General features: G+C 36.8%; 1 protein-coding gene across 3 annotated transcripts in view; it reads left to right on the top strand.

Moving 5' to 3' along the window:
• Positions 1 to 17893, top strand: part of RABGAP1L (RAB GTPase activating protein 1 like) — a 701003-nt gene that overhangs the window by 197289 nt on the left and 485821 nt on the right. For all 3 annotated transcript variants that reach the window (XM_087438180.1, XM_004425016.3, XM_087438183.1), the window contains one exon: positions 2150 to 2300. In XM_087438180.1, coding sequence (XP_087294306.1) covers positions 2150 to 2300 — 151 coding nt within the window. The remainder of the gene's footprint in view (positions 1 to 2149; positions 2301 to 17893) is intronic.

Genomic DNA, 17893 nt, shown 5'->3' on the forward strand with positions numbered 1-17893 from the left:
CTCTATATAACATGTAGCATATAACGTATTTAATTACTTGAATTCCCCTTATGTTATATATTATGGGACTCATAATTTAGAATATTTAGCATTTAATTTCAGAGGAAATCAGCTTACTCCTTTGCACATTGTTGTTTTTAGTTAACTCAGTTTTTTAACACTAAGAGTACAGAAACTCAGCTACCCACAAACCACGTATGTTTTTCCTATTCAAAAGTATAATCATAACGAAATAATAAATTATGAAAAAGATCCTTTTATGATTGATCCTGGCTGTCTTGTGGCATAATATTCCTTTGCTAATCTTAAACTCAATTGGATAGTGAAGAAGAGGCAGCTGGAAGGAAGCTCCAGGTGGCACATAGTTTGCTCAGGTGTAAGTCTTCTCAAGAATAATTAATACTCTCTACTTGTCATATTTTGTGGAGCATATTTAGCTATGGTGTTTTTACAAGTTAACTAAAGTTATATTTTAATTTAAGTCCATGAGAGAAATTTAAAGAATTGAAATTACTTTTTTTATGTATGATTATAAAAGAATTTAAGATCATTGTAAATATTGCAAACAGCATAGGAAAATAAAAGGAGTACTTTCCCTCTTAATTCTATACACAGATATTTTGGAGTATATTCTTCCATATTGTTTTCCTGTTCATGTTAAAAGCAGGTTCAAAATAGTATGTGTTAGAGAGAGAGAGATAAAATGTGTATTTAAAATAATACCATACATACAATTTTGAGAGCGAGAGAGAATGTGTATTTAAAATAATACTATATATACTATTTTGAAACCTGCTTTTTTCACCTAGCAGCGTGACTGTGTTCTTTAATAGTGCAATAGATGTTCAATCATACAAGCTCTACCTCTTTTTACTTTGTTTTGCTTCAAGCCTATCAGTATTGTCAGCTTACGTTCTTTAACTCAACAATATAAAGTTTTCTTTGAAGAAGCCAAAAGAGAACAGAATGGATATAAATCTGATGGTTTATTAAAAATATTAATAGGATGAGTTTATTTGAACTTTTGAGTTATGAAAGTTATTACAGTTTTTCCAAGGTAGCCAGATTATGACAGTATGGAGAAACATGGAACATATTTTCAGAGGAAGGGCGTGCCAAAACTGAGATCTGGGCTGGAGGTGGAAGAGTGTAGATTAGCTAGAGAAGTAGGTGAAGTAGATGGAAGGCTAATTTTAAAAAATGGACCTATGGATTCTGTGACTTTTAAGGCTTAAAACTTGAAACCAGAGCCTGGGATGTTAGATCAAACCAGAGTACATCCTCAGGGTTTCGAGTCCAGATGGTTACACCAGGGTCAGGTCTAAGAGATCAAAAGTGAGCAGCAAATACAAGTAGAGATAAAGTCTGAGCAAAAAGGCATAGAACATGGCTCCAGGTTCAAGCTAGGCACTAGGAAAAAGTTGAGGAATGAAATTTATATTCACAAGACTGAGAACTACAGTTTCTTATTAAATTGGGCAGATTCTCATAGTAGCATACCTACTATGTGATCATTGACGTCATGACAAGAGATATTTGCCTTTGTTCCAATTCTAAATACCCTTGGAAATGGGTAAGGCTGATAAGTATGTGCTGCTCTCTGAGCAGTGTGGAGTTGTATAGATTGTATAGGGTTTGTAGGAAAGGGCTAGATCTTTCCTTTAGGGAGCACTTTGGGTCAGGATGTAGGGGTATAGTCAAGGTGTGATGGGCCTGTGATCCACTTTCAGCATCCCTTCCCTCCCATCTGTGCCATACACACACCATTAGCCAACTTGCTATACATTCATCTCAGGGGATTCAGATGGTTCTTTTTATGCCTTGAAATGCTGCCTAGAAATAAATAGTTAACACATTCAACATTATGAATAAGTTCATAGGATGATTAAAAAACTAAATGAGAGGAGGAAAAAACTTTCCTTAATGGTGGCGTAACATGGTTCACCAATAAAGAAGATGGGATGAAGAAAAAATGTGGAAGACATCACTGAGCTTAAACACTACTGTTATTATTTCATGCTCCCCTCGCCCCATTTTTCTCTTGACCCAGGCTTACACTTTTGTATAAACTGCTTAATATACTTCCATAACAACAACAGTTTAGCAGTGGTAAAGGGAGTATGAATGGTTTATTTTCTTGTTTTCTCAGGCACAGCAACCTTGGTGCACGACCAAAAGGGCTCTCCACTCTGGTGAAGAGTGGTGTTCCTGAAGCGTTGAGGGCAGAGGTGTGGCAGTTATTAGCAGGCTGCCATGACAACCAGGCAATGCTGGATAGATACCGACTTCTCATCACAAAGGTAGGAAGCTCTTTTCATATTATTCTCATGGGACAACAAATTAAATAAAGCCTGTTTTCCTAGCTCCAGTAAGTCATAAATGCTTTGAACTTCTTTCAAAACTATATTAGTGTTGTGCAGTGAATAGTTCTGCCTTTTGTTCTGAACGCTTGTTGGACAGGGTTAATGATGCACTGTAGTCATCTATGAACACCTTATGCCTTGGCTTTCCTTTCTTCATTCAAGTGACTTCATAATAACTATTTACCAAATTGGAATATATTTATATTTAAGTGATTTCAATTAACTTTTCTTATTGTGTGAGATTTATATATAGTTGTACAGAGTCTAATTGTTCTCTAGTATAGTTTTAAAATCATGTTAACTTAAAGTGAAATTAAAAGGCCTTCTGTGCTTATGTAACCTTATGCTTACATGATGTAGATAGTTGCCCAGATCCTTACTCTGTCAGGAGCCCTGGGTTCCAATGTAAATTCCTTTGCTTATGTCCAAAAAACTGACTTTAGAGCATAGGTAAATGTAATCCTCGATCCTAGACTCTTTTCTTAGGTCTCACCTTCTAATTTCTTAATCTCCTCTAAGTCATGGATTTTAAAATAGTAGTAACATTTTGTTTGTTTTTTTAAAAAATCTCTATTCATAAATGATATTTTTTTTGATAACCAGGACTTTGTTCCTCAGGATATATCAACTTTGAAAATTCTTTAGCCCCTCTAATTCCTTCTTCCCTTCCTTTCCTCTTTGCCTCCCTCCCTTCCACAAATATTTTCTGAGTGCTCAGTATATTCAGTCACTGCTAAATTCAGGTTTTTTTTTAAAAAAAAACCTTTATCATTTTTTACGATTAGCATTTTCTGTAGTGGAATGTGCATGATGATCCATTGATGTGGGGGGGATGTCTAAAATTCCATTTGACTTTTTAAAATTACAAACGCGAAAGGTTTTTAAGCTATACTAATATTTGCTGTGCCATGGTACTGAGACCTCTCTAGGTCCTTGGGTCCAATGGCCACTTGTCCATGTGGTTCAGGAGTTACCTGAGAGGAGAAGGGACTTGCACACCATGGAGTGGAATGACAGTGGTGCTCACACTCATACTCATTTTCAGAATGTTACAATTTTCTTGCAGTTTGCATGTGCTAGATTAAGTGGATTTTAACCTTCATAAGATGGATGAGTGCTTTAAAAAGATTTCTGTCACAGGATGTTACATAACAAGATATTTAAAAAAAATAGACACATTAATCTGTCCCTGCAAGTAAGAATTAATGTTATGATAGTAGATGACAAAGCAACTGCTTTTGGAAATAAACTCATGCTATAGAGAAGGACATTTGAAACATTTGGCAATGTAAACATCGCTATATGATTTTGTCACTGAAAACTAGATGCATATGTTATTATAAAACTCTTAACATCTTCTTACTTAAAAACCTGGAATTAGAAATTTCAAATATGTTTAAAACTTGTATAAATAGTTGCAGAGAATTTGGGACTGATTATTAAAAATATAAAAATACAACTTCTGATTTTTTCATAAGAATACTTTGAGAAAATCAATAATTTTCTAGCCAGATTTCAACAAAATGATTGATAGGGACTGAAAAAAAGGATGCACCTCTACTTGGGTCTATGGATCTCTGTAAGTCTTTTTCAGATATGATAATGATTAGAACTATGAATAAAAAAACTGATTTTGAAAGTTTCCAAATTGTCGTTTCATAAACTGCTAAACAAACATATTAAAAATAAGACTCATATTGTATGATTCTCGTTATATTACTTTCTGCCAGTGAAGACTGGAGGGAGACAAAAGCCATATTCTTCTTCTCTGGCAGTGGTGGGCAGATCCCTGGGCTTTGCAGTTGTGAGATTTTGCATCTGTCTTTGGGCGTTCCATTCTGAATTACCTGCCTTGGTTTATAGTTCCTGTTTCCTGCAGTTTCCTAACTTGAGTGGCAACAACAACTTCCAGATTCTCTGTACTTTAGCTGTGGTGGCAAACCTAAAAGCCTGCAGGGGTCTCCCTAGTCTTTTGGTCTTCCAGGTTGTCCCGTGTTTAAGTACCTAAGTCCCTGCATTAAATCCTTTTTGAAATACTTAGAGCAAGTTCTGTTTCCCTGACTGAACTCTGCCTGATATACTTGGCATATGTTTGTCACCCTCTTGTCACAAGATGACTGCTGTGTGTCCAGCATTGGATTCAGAAGAGAGGAAAGACAAAGGCAGCCAAACTTGAGGCTAAGGAAAAAGTACTACAGACTGCCAGGTCTGCCCAGGACTTCTGATACCAGCTGTAAGTTTGGGGGTCCCCAGAGCCACTCTCACTCATTACCAGCTGGCTACAAATTTTGGGTCCCTCTAGACTCTCTCAGGAGTATAACAAAGTATTATGATTACAGGCATACCTTGGAGATATTGCGGATTCAGTTCCAGACCAGTGCAGTGAAGTGAATATCGCAATCAAGCGAGGCACACGAATTTTTTGGTTTCCCAGTGCTTATAAAAGTAATGTTTACACTATACTATAGTCTATTAAGTGTGCAATTGCATTATGTCTAAAAAACCCAATGTACTTACCTCAATTAAAAAATACTTTGGGCCCGCCCTGTGGCGTTGCGGTTAAGTGCACATACTCTGCTGCTGGCGGCCCAGGTTTGGATCCCGGTCACGCACCGACGCACTGCTTGTCAGGCTGTGCTGTGGCAGCATGCCACATAAAGTGGAGGAAGATCGGCACAGATGTTAGCTCAGGGCCAGTCTTCCTCAGCAAAAAGAAGAAGATTGGCATGGATGTTAGCTCAGGGCTGATCTTTCTCACACACACACAAAAAAATACTTTATTGCTAAAAAATCCTAACCATCACCTGCGCCTTTAGTGAGTCATAATCTTTTTGCTGGTGGAGGGTCTTGTAAAAAGTGCTTTATCTGCGAAGCACAATAAAGTGAAGAGCAATAAAACGAGGTATGCCTGTACAGTTTTAAGAATACAAATCAGAATCAGCCAAAGGAAGAGATACGTAGAGCAGAATCTGGGACTGAAAGGATTCCAAACATGAAGTTTGCATTGTCCTCAGGGACACGTTACCCTCCCACCATCAATGTGTAGTAGTACATGGAAAATCGCCAACCCAGGAAGCTCGCTAAACTTCGGTGTCCAGAGTTTTTATTGGGGTTTTATTACATAGCCATAGATTGAATCATCGCCCACCTGGTTGAACTCAATCTTTAGCCCTCTCTTCTCCCTTCCCCTGAGGTTGGGCTGATATCACCCAGCTCAGTGCCCCTACCCTCTAATCACATGATTGGTCTTTCTATCTTGGCCAGCCCCCATGCTGAATCCTCTTATTAGCATAAACTGTTTAGGGACCCACCATGAGTTGCCTCATTAGCATAAACTATCAGATGTGGTTGGAGGAGCCCACCATGAACAACAAAGATACTTCTATCATTTGGGAAATTCCAAGGGTTTAGAGGTACCTCCCATGAGCCTGGACTGAGGCTAGACCTCTCTTTGGCATATCTGAACCAAGTCTGTCACCCTTTTAAAGAGCTTTCCCTTAAGCCCCAAAAGCAACTTCCACTTAATCTGTTTGACTAGAATTCTGATATATGGCTACTATTTCCACGGAAAGCTGGGAAATATTTTTTTTTAAGATGGATACATTGCTGTTCCCCTACACCCACGGAAATATGGGTTTTTTAATAAACAAAAAAGAATAGATATTGAGTAGATACCTACCTTTCTCTGCCACAGCTGCCTGTTAATAGTGGCAATAGTTGAGATTTGTCGTGGAATAATTTATTAGAAAAAGTATGTAAGCCTAGTAGTTTATATATTTTAGAATGGCAAATGTTTATTAATTGCCACTTGAAATTGACAACTGACTAACAATGTATAAGTTAAGATAGTATAATAAATATTTCCACATTTGCTTTATAAATCAATGACAACATAAAATTTTTAATGTTATTTGTATTGTTAGTGCAATTTATCAAAAACAGCATTTTCATACAAACCACATAGAAATGTGTGGCTCTGATCACATGCCTTTATTCAAGTTCTGAAGTCATAACACTTCTATGGGAGGAAGTATAATGTATATTTAATTTCATTGTCTTCCTTGCTTTGTAGCCAAAGGTGATGATGATAAGATGAATATCAATATTTTAAAAAGTAATTTTGTCCTTTCTCTATGCTTATGGGTAGAAATGAGACAGCAAGTGCTTGTAGCCAAGAGTATATGTGTGTACTCTGATGGTGAATACATATGAGCTTACCAGCCACTCAGTAGAAAGAACATGAACACCCAGAGGATTTTCAGTAAGAAGTGCCTGCATATTTGGTACTTGTTGGTCATGGTTCAGCAGCTGGTAGTGTCTTCTTTTGGGCCAGTTAATTTTTACTATCTTGTTAAGGGAATGGCAAGATTTCAAGGTCAGTTAATGAAACGGTTCAGCTTGAACAAGTAGAGTTGCTTTATAAATACGCTACCAAAGACCTCAGATTACATAGGGAAGAAGGACTATGAAGTATTTACAGAAAACTTACTTAAGATTTGGCTTCTATGAAAAAGTTATCTGTTTATCATTTAATTCTACAGTAGTGGTGTGCTAGTCCAGAATTTGAAGCAACAAATCACATTTTGAAGCATTCTTTTCAGATGTCGCAGCGTACAGCCGGCAGGCTAGATCCAGCCTATAATATGCTTTGTGTAATCATCAGTACAACAAAGAATAGTGTATGTCTGGCTCAAACTTGTACTTTCTGTTTTGCCATAGACTTAACTACTCTTTTATTACTTACTCTCTACTCTTCATACATTGTAATAATGTCTGTTCCTCACATATATTTGATTTTGTGACTCCATTATATTACCATTGCCTCAGAGGAGGGGACTGTCATAGTGTGCTTTAGTTAATAGCTCCTTCACCAGTAGACTCTAAACTCCAGGGGAGCAAGGACCACAACTATTTTACTCTTTATTTTGCCCCTCCCAAGGTCGTTTGTTGACTTATTCATATAATCCTTTATTTATTCTTTTTTTTTTCCTTCCCCTAAACTATAAACCTTACACTGTGTTAGGTTGTGGGTAAAGCTGGTAAAGTATGACGCAGTGTCTTTTTCCCAGGAATCTTATCTAGTTGAGGAGAGCTATAAGCAGTGGGTTAATTTGAGCAGCTGGTTCTGGTGTACTAGCTTCTGTTGTTTTTGCAGGGAGTAGGTAGGAGCCACTAAGAATTTACTGGCCTAGAGAGTTTTTCAATGGCCAGTGGGGCATGTGGATTAAATCACATGGCTGGGCTTAGTAGGTCAAGGCTAGAGAGTAATATTGAACAAGGGAGAGGGCTGGGATTAAAGTGTAGAACAGTTACACTCTCTGGCCTTGTGTTTGGAATGTAATCTACAGAAAATAAAGCTTTACAAATCTTTTTGACTGATAGGAAATGACTGTAGGAACCAAAGGTTTAAAAAGGATGAAAAACTCTGGACTAGATTCAAGTGAAGATGAACCAGGACAGGAGATGCAGGCAGATAACCTTAATCTGGAGCCAAGGACCAAGCAGGACCAGTCAGAAGAACTGTTACATCTAAATTATGGAGAATTATATTGATTCCACTGCTGGCATCAAAAGGAGCTTTCAGGCACAAAGTACCTTGGTAAAAACGGTAGCTCCACTTTAGGAGGAAATGTTGGTGCTCACTATGGAGGGAGACCCTGTGTTCAAAGTTCAAGATCTGCTGCTTACTGGCTTCTGAACTTGGGCAAGTTCCTTAACTATCCTCAGGCTCAGTTCCTTCATTTGTAAAATGGGCTTAATAATATGTATCTTACAGAATTGTTGTGAGGGTTCAATAAGATAGTTCACATAAAGTACTCAAAGCATACCTAATGCGTGGTAAGCACCCTCTAGTGATAGGGGATGAGGAAAATTATAAAGTAATATATGCTTAAATATTAAATGAGTGGCACAGAAAAGTACTGTAGGAAATATGGAGATTACTGTGGGTTCTTGAGATCTGTGCAGGTTTCAGGACATCCATTTGAGAAATGAAGAAAAGCAAGATATGTGTACACCCTGTTATCTACTTGTGCCACTAATTCATTCTTTAATTTATCAAACATTAAGGTGTAACTTCTGTGTTAGACACTATACTAAGCACTAGAGATATAAAGAAGAGTAACACTTAAACCCTACCCTTGAGGAGTTTACAGTCCAGTGGGGGAGACAGTCAAGAAAGCAGAGAAATGGTGATAACATGGTCAAGTGCTGTGACAGAGGTATGAACAAAGTGATAAGAGAGCACAGCGACTAGAGCAGCCAACTCTGCCTGGGAGCAAAGAATAGGAGGGTGTGTTTAGGCTGAGGCAATGCCATACGTAAGACACAGAGTTGTGAAACGTCCTGTGGAACATTCAGTATGACCCACGGGGGCACTCTGGACTGTAAACTCTAAGTGAGCAAGGATTGTGTCTGGATTTTGCTCGCTAATGTAATCTTAGCACTCAATGCTAGGACTGCCCTCTAGCAGATTCAAGAAAATACTTGCTGAGGGAATTAATGGAGTGTGTGATGGGCACACGTCTAGTGCTTTCACATGCCCTTTCCATGTAAGCCTGACAGCTGCAGTGACGTAATTCCCATTTTTATCATCGAGGAAATAGGAGGTCCAGAGAGATTAAGAGACACAGTTACTACATAGCAGAGTCAATATTTGAACCCATAAAGGAGGAAACTCTAAAACAGAAGTGAAAGGGATAGGGCATTCCTACATTTTGTCTTTTAAAGATCCTCTGAAAGGAAAAACTTTGTGTCTTTCCCATCATTAATCATTAAGAGTAATAAAGAAAAGCTTAAAGAAATAAAACCAGTGCTATCCGTTTTCTCTATACTATTCATTGTAGAGAAATGAAGCTATAATTTACTTTAGGAATTATTCTGTTTATATTGGTTTAAATATAAACAGAAGGTTTAAACCTTCCAAGTGATAGAAAAGTTCTGAACAGTACTTTCTGAATCAGTACTAGAAAAGTTCTCAAGTATCTAACTGCAAGCCGTCCCTTTTAAGATGGGTTTTACATCATCTGTCCTGAAGTGGACTTGAGGCTTCAACCACAGTCTGCTGCTACCTGATTTCTACCAGAGGCCGAGGGCACACCGCTGTTGATGAATCAGTGGCGGACTTGCACTGCATATTTCTGAAATCTTAAGTTCTTTATTGCTTCTCATTGAGAATTCTTGTTATTGGTATTAAATTAGAATTCTTTATGATTTTGAGGTGATCTGAAAGGGTGATAGATTGTGACCCTGCTGCCCCTACAGAAACGAGCAAACAATTTACAGCTTCTGAACTGAGGATTAAATCTTAATTGCTGGCTTGAGGAGCCACTAAGTAATGATCCCGTTTTCACATATTACGAGCTATTTCACACAGGGGAGGTTGTGGTTGTTTTAGGGCAACTTGGATTTTATGTAGCTTTACAGAACTGTATGTGGAATTTCAGTAATTACTTGGCACGTGGGGTATAGTTATCCATCAAGCCTGCTGATTACTAATTATATAACAGCAAATATTAAGATTATAGTTCTGTGCTCTTTGTAGAAGTGATCTAATTTATAACATTTATTTTGTTAAAATCAAAACGAGCTTTTAGGGGCCGGCCCGGTGGCGTAGTGGTTAAGTTCGCGCGCTCCGCTGCAGTGGCCCGGGGTTTGCAGGTTCAGATCTTGAGCACGGACTGGCACACTGCTTGTCAAGCCGTGCTGTGGCAGTGTCCCATATAAAGTAGAGGAAGATGGGCATGGATGTTAGCCCAGGGCCAATCTTCCTCACAAAAAAAAAACCAAAAAAAAAAAAAAAACCAAGCTTTTAGTTGATAAGCTTTCATAAATCATATCATAAGTTTTTCCCTCTACCACTTGAGTTATTTTTTTCCAAGTGAATCTTCTCTTCAAGAAGTGTATATATGTATGTGTGCACACACACCCACCCACACACATACAATTTCTTTTTAAAGGATTTAAGTTCTAGTGCTAGACTGACCTGGATTTGAGTCTCACCCCTCCACATGTTAATTTGGGATTTTAAGAAGTTATCCCAACTTTCCAAACCTCAGTTCCATCATTTGTAAAGCAGAGATAGTAGTAGTACCTCTTGGGATTGTTGTGGGAATTAAATAAAATGATAGTGCTTGGCACATAGTAAGTATTCAAGGTTAGCTTCTGCTATTTTTACCAGCATGACATTACATCATGAATGTGATAATAGTAATAATGGATATTAATGTCAGTGTATATTTCTACTTTAATATATGTGTCAGACAACTTACAGTCACATAGTTTTCATAAGCACATGATGTGAATAACAGCTGATGGAATTGAGAAGGAATCTTTGTAGAAGTATGAAGTATCAGATTTGTCTTTTTCTGTTTTTTGTTTTTTTTCTGGCTGGTGAATATCATGGAATATTTGAATCCTAAAACTTTGTGGTGATTATATGAATTATTATTTTAGTGATTATGAATATTCAATTATATCATAGTCAAATGATATTCTCTAAAAACCACTCCTAATGACTGTCTGATATAATCAAGCTTCAAGGCAGGTATTAGTCTCATTCACTTATTAATGCACTCATTCAGTAACTCTATATTGAGCATCTCTTATGGTTTCTAGGGCTATGTTGATGAAAATAGTTCACATCCTTGAGGAGCATAGCCTAGGGAAAGCCAGGCCTGTACACGAATAGATCGTGTATATTATGATACACGTTAGAATAGGTATCTTAATAAGTGTGTGGAATACAAAAGAGGTAGTGACAGCTCTGCTTGAGTGAGCCAGGGAAGACTTCACAGGGAAGATGATGTCTGAGGTGGGAATAACATATGTCTGAGCAGGGTAGGAGAGGGAGTGCAGGATAGGAGTAGCTTATGTAGTGATTTCACTGCCAGTTAGTAGACTTAGCTTGGATATGGGAAGCCTTAGAAAGTGAAACCAGTGTGCTCCTTCCTTCCCTCCTTCCCACTGCAATTGGCCAATTGCATTTACTATTCATGGATCAGTGCTTGTCCCCTTGTTAAATGGGAAGAATGTAATACAATAGTAAATGTATAGAGTAATCTCTGTTAAAGATATGAAATGAAAAACCTCAGAAAATATGTCATATCAAAATAACATCACAAGAGAATATTTAATTGGTCACCTAGGGTTGATGTAGTAGAATTTTAACAAGTAATATTATAGTGTCTGTTCAGTAAATGTTTAAGTACGTATTGTGTGCCAGGTACTGTGTTAGGATGGATACGTAATTTTAAAAATCACTGCACTAAAAAAATACCATCTCTTGGTTAAATATAAAACAATATAAACTTGCAAAGAAGTCCAATTTTATCAACTACAGAAAGCATGTGCTCAAACCTCTATCCGGGAGCAGAAAGGGCAATAGTTGCAAATATTACTTTGGTAGTTGCTGCCAAAAATCTTTTTTGGAAAATGAATAAAAACAACCATCAGAGTGGTCTATTTTAAGACTGCAAATTCTCTGCTTTCTTGAGCATTATATGGACAGAAAAAGCTTCACTGTGTTCATTCTTGTCAGATTATTGGTACTACTTAGAATAAAGCCTGTCTTCTCTCTGTTCTCCAGTGTATTATTGTAGCAGATGGCTTTTAATAAAACATGTAGCTAAAGAAAAGTTTTTACTCTATTTTGGTAGAACATACTATAATTATAATTACTGGGCATTCTCAAGAGGAACTGCTTAAATCATTATTTTCTTACGATTGAATAACATTTAGTGGGTATTTAATTGAAAAGTCAAATTATGGTATCAGTTTTGTATTTTTTTATTTGATAAGTTTTCACAACTAAATTCAACTCTGTAAATCATTTAGCCAGGTAGATGTTTGCTTTTTCTTTACATGGTTTATTTTTTAAAAATTCAGTGTAGTATGTTAGTCAAATAACACTCAACACTAGATTTCATTGAGAGGCAGGACATTGCTTAATTACACGGCCACTCTGTTCTTTGTCATCACCTTGTCTAGTTGTAGGAAATGAGCTTTTTGATAGAATGGGGTTATTCCAGCTGGTCTGTATCATTGGTATTTATAAAAGCCACAGACTCTTGTACTGGTACATTACTGATGTAGCCATAGAATTTACAAAAATTTCTCCAAAAAATTTATAGTTCTTTAAAATTTATTAACCAAAAAGTAAAGTGAGCAAGGAGAATAAAGAGTACTCACTGTGTTGTAATGTAAATGCCTTGAATATGTAGATACCAGAAGGTCTTTATTAAAGGAAACTAAGAATTATTGAAAGAGATTCTTTAAGAAAATGTACCTTTTATTTTCTCTTTTATTGCATAATAAGGGTGGTGTTTCTTACTACATAATTATACCTTTGCTTGTTACGATTTTTTCACAGCATAATTTTTATCAGATTTTCTTGGTCCTCATCCCCTGAGGTCTTTCATTTTCTATCATATCTATATTGACACTTGCGTGTATAAAAACTACAATTATATGTGAATCTGAGAACTAAAAGATTTCCCTGCAGCACTGACATATTTCTGTACAAATTTAAAAATATATTCTTAATCATTTTCATGTACTTAAGTGATAATGTTCTGTTTCTAGTAACAAATATTGTTTTTGTTATCCTTTAAACATAGTAAATAGTTTTGAGGTACATTAAGGAAAAGATGATTTTCTAATGTTACTTTCATTTTCATAGTATGGAATTAGAGTAGGAGTACACGGTTTTGAGGGAAGACTTTTGGGTTATTGTTAAGCGTAGATCATGTAGTGGCATAAAAGCTATGTTTATAGCTATAGAATTAAGGATAAGAGGAAAGCAGTGATATTTTTCTTAAATCTCACAGATTTTCAAGAGTCTAGGATTACAGTGTGACTCCTGGATCCCAATTTCATAATAACTTTATTGACATTATCTGCACATATTTTCTAGAGCATATTTATATTTTATTGGGTAATATGGTGTGATGAGTTTTCTCCAGGGATTTTGCTTTGGGTTTGATTTACTTTTCCACTCAAATTTATGTTTAGGTATATTTACCATTAATTAGTGTCAAGGTTAAAAAAAAAAGGGAGAGGGGGCCGACCAGGTGGCATAGTGGTTAAGTGCGTCCGCTCTGCTTCGGCAGCCCAGGGTTCATAGGTTCGGATCCTGGCGTGCACTGACGCACTGCTTGTCAAGCCATACTGTGGCGGCGTCCCGTATAAAGTAGAGGACGATGGGCACAGATGTTAGCCCAGGGCAAATCTGCCTCTGCCAAAAGAGGAGGATTGGCATTGGATGTTAGCTCAAGGCTGATCTTCCTCACCAAAAAAAAAAAAAAAAAAACTATAAAAAAGAGAGAGACAGCAGATAACCTATGAGGCAGGTACCAAAAATCTACCCTTCTCAACATATTTTACATATCTGCTCGTATTTTGGTAACAGTTCCATTTTGCAGCTTCTTGGGTGATCACTTCGTGAATCTTTCAGTATCTTCTCTTTCTCTTTTTCTGTCTCTTTATAGTTTATTTTTCTTTGTCTCTCCTTCATATCTTCCATTCTCCTTATTACCTGTCTCCCTGTCTTAACTGTCCATAATGTAGCTCTGAAAAGTGGTTTTCTTGGGGCCGGCCCTGTGGCTTAGCAGTTAAGTGCCGCGCTCCGCTGCTGGCGGCCCGGGTTCGGATCCCGGGCACGCACCGACGCACCGCTTGTCCGGCCATGCTGAGGCCGCGTCCCACATACAGCAACTAGAAGGCTGTGCAGCTATGACATACAACTATCCACTGGGGCTTTGGGGGGGAAAAAAAAAGTGGTTTTCATTATTTTTTGTTTTATATTTGTTGGGTTTCATGTTCCTTGTGAGTTTCTCAGATTAAGCTGATTTTCAGTTGCATGGCTTTTAGTTGATTTTTAAACTGACAAGACAGTAGACTGTGTCATCCTCTACTGTCATTTTCTACTTTGTATCCCCAGAGCCTGACATTAGCCCTTAATGAATGTTTGTTGAGTGACTATATGCATTAAATTCTATAGGTCATTGCTCCACAATTAAAACAAAAGAGTGGTTAGTTGACCATGATACTGTAATTGAAAAATTGGATTAGAATTTATGAATTTGGGATTTTTTTATAGAACACTTCAAGTTATAGACCAGAGCTGATTAATTGAAGTCTCACTTTTTTCATCACATTTAATGAGTAGCTCTTAGGTATCAGGAGCAAGACTAGTCATTGAAAAGTTGTCTTTTTAACTTATTCAGTTCTTTTCATTGTAAGACAGATAATTACTTCTTTCGAGCTTATGGAGTAGGTATGTAATTGTTAATATGCACACACAAAGACCCCGATATATGACATGGAGTATATCTCCTATTGCAAACTCGTCTCCTAGTTCTTTCTTTTTCCATAAAATGGAAAAAAATAAACAAATGGAAAAACCGAAAGACCAATGAGTATGGTTATTGTAGGCCTCAGAAAAATTCAGTTCTTTTGTGAAATTTCTTGAGCTTCTTTAAGAAGATACCATATTGGGGCTATTATGGATGCTGCAAAGTTTTTTCAGACTTTAAAGCTTTATTCCATAAACTGGCTTTTGATTTTTTTTTTTTTTTAAAGATTTTATTTATTTTATTTTTCCCCAAAGCCCCAGTAGATAGTTGTATGTCATAGCTGCACATCCCTCCAGTTGCTGTATGTGGGACTCGGCCTCAGGATGGACGGAGAAGTGGTGCCTCGATGCGCACCCGGGATCCGAACCCGGGCCACCAGCATTGCAGCGCACGCACTTAACCACCAAGCCACAGGGCCGGCCCTGATTTAATTAATATATTCATTCCATATAATGTTTCAAACTAAGTATTATAATTAATTCAATATATTCCAATTTTAAAAGAATAGTTATACCATAATAATTTATTATGATTCTCATTTGGTTCCTTTTTTTCTCTATATTAAATCATTACTTTTTCTAGATTCACAATTTATTTTATTAGTAATGCTTATTAAGCACGGAATAGACTTTAATTTTTTATATACAAACATTTTTATTCCTAATGAATGATGAATAGACTAGGTAAAAGTTGCTCAAAACTTTTTTGTTCCTGGATTGGAATATTTTGGGTATGCATACTTTCTTCTATAAGAGAGGGCTTTACTTGTTACTGCTGTCAGAATAATTCAGTCACTTCTACCCTTTAAGAGACTGATCTCTGACATGTTTATGAAAACTACTTAATCTTTTAAGAGATGACTAATCTTTTGAAGACAGCATCATGAAGCTTTTACCTTGATATCTGCAAAAATGATGTGAAAAGGAACAATTCCATTTAAGTCTTTAAAAAATCTTCAGTTCTTGTTTGAAAAAGTATAATGGCAGTTTTTAATTGAAAGCTTATCTTAATTTTTCTACCCATCTGTCTGGTTGGTACTTAGGTACTCTAAGTAAGGTTCCATTCTTCATAGAGATTATTTAATTGAAGTCGCTGTAGCTTTCTTGCTTTACTTTCTAGGGACCTCAGATCTTTACTTTGAAGGGTTTCAAAGCTCAAGTGTGTGCAGGGATGATTTGGGTATGTTTAAACAAATTTCTGTCTTGTTCAGTCCTATAGAGCTGATCATGCAGTCAAAAGGGAAATTGATTTATATTACATGCTATTTAAAATCGAGATTTTCTCAGTAAAAACTATATCGGAACCTTAAATTAAAGATTGAAGGAATTTCCCTAAATAATTACATATTCTTTTTTTCTGTTGGGGCTGATGGTATCTCTCTCAATATTGAGCTTTAGTTTTTCCAGCTTCTTCTACTGTGAAAAGACTCTTTCCCATTTGAACAGAAAATAGATTGAGCTTGATCCTAGGGAAAAGATGATACTTAGTAGTACCATGAGGAGAATCATTGTTTGTCCCAGTGGCACAGTGTAGTCTTGCATTAAGTGTTTTGGGACTAATTAATCAGGAAACGACTCTAATTAAAAGGAAACTGCTCATCAGCTGCCTGCTCAGGCTGGTTTACAGAAACTGTAGACTTAGCTACTTGTTCTGCGGCTTCTAGCAACATTCTTTAACTGCTTATGTCCCATTTGAAAAGGGTAATTTAAGGACTTCTAGCAGACTTTATTTTGTGGTGATAAACTTTGATATTTAATGGACTTCTTTTCAGATGTAAACTTACACAGTAGCAATAATTTTGGAGTTAGAATGTTTTGGTTGATCTGCAGGGCTTTTTAACTTGTAATCTTACCAAATTTTTTAAAATCCTGGAACAAACCATGCTACTTAGAAATAATCTTAATAGACAACATCTGGATATGTATGTAGGTATATATAAATATAAACAAACATATATATATGTCATGCCGGATCAAAAAAACATAAATAACAACTAGTAGTGAATTTATCAATTTAAATCATATTGGTAATTCTGTTAGCTTAACTGAAGTCTTAGAGAATTACCATATGAGAGAGAGTATTTTAGTTTCACGAGGGTACATGCATTATATAGCCCTGGTGGTCTAGTGGTTAAGATTTGGCACTCTCACCACCGCCCTTCCCAGGTTTATTTCCTGGTCAGGGAACCATACCACCCATCTGTCGGTTGTCATACTGTGACAGCTGCATGGTGCTGTGATGCTGAAAGCTGTGCCACCAGCATTTCAAATACCAGCAGGGTCACCCATGGTGGGCAGGTTTCAGTGGAGCTTCCAGAGTAAGACAGACTAGGAAAAAGGACCTGGCCACCCCCTTCTGAAAAAATTGGTGGTGAAAGCCCAGTGAATAGCAGCAGAGCATTGTCTAATATAGCTCAGGAAGCTGAGAGGATGGAGTGAAAAAACCAGGCAGGGTTCCTTTCTGCTGTACTCAGGGTTGCTAAAAGTCAGGATCTACTCCATTGCACTAACAACAAATATGCATTATATATGTATTATATCTCTCATTTCCCAGGCTTATTTGTGTTTGTGTGATGATCATTATATCCAGCATATCAGATCTTTCTTAATTTACCAAATGGAATTGATAATAAACTACTAATGAGAACTTTATAATTGTTCTTTTTTTTTATTGGTGTCATAATAGTTTATAACATTGTGAAATTTCAGTTGTACATTATTATTTGTCAGTCACCATATATATGTGCCCCTTTACCTCTTATGCCCACCACCCAATCCCCTTCCCCTCTGGTAACCACTAATCTATTCTCTTTGTATTTGTTTATGTATTTGTTTATCTTCTGCATATGAGTGAAATCCTACGGTGTTTGTCTTTCTCTGTCTGGCTTATCTCACTGAATATAATACCCTCAAGTTCCATCCATGTTGTTGCAAATGGGACGAGTTTGTCTTTTTTTATGGTTGAGTAGTATTCTATTGTATATATATACCACATCTTTATCCGTTCATCAGTCGATGGGCACTTGGGTTGCTTCCACGTCTTGGCTATTGTGAATAATGCTGCAATGAACATAGGGGTGCGTAAGTCTCTTTGAATTGTTGATTTCATATTCTTTGGATAAATACCCAGTAGTGGAATAGCTGGGTCATATGGTATTTTGATTTTTAATTTCTTGAG

The sequence above is a fragment of the Ceratotherium simum genome, chromosome 2 (genome assembly GCF_057802395.1).
Source record: "Ceratotherium simum simum isolate JZ-2026a chromosome 2, ASM5780239v1, whole genome shotgun sequence".
Lineage (NCBI taxonomy): Eukaryota > Metazoa > Chordata > Mammalia > Perissodactyla > Rhinocerotidae > Ceratotherium > Ceratotherium simum.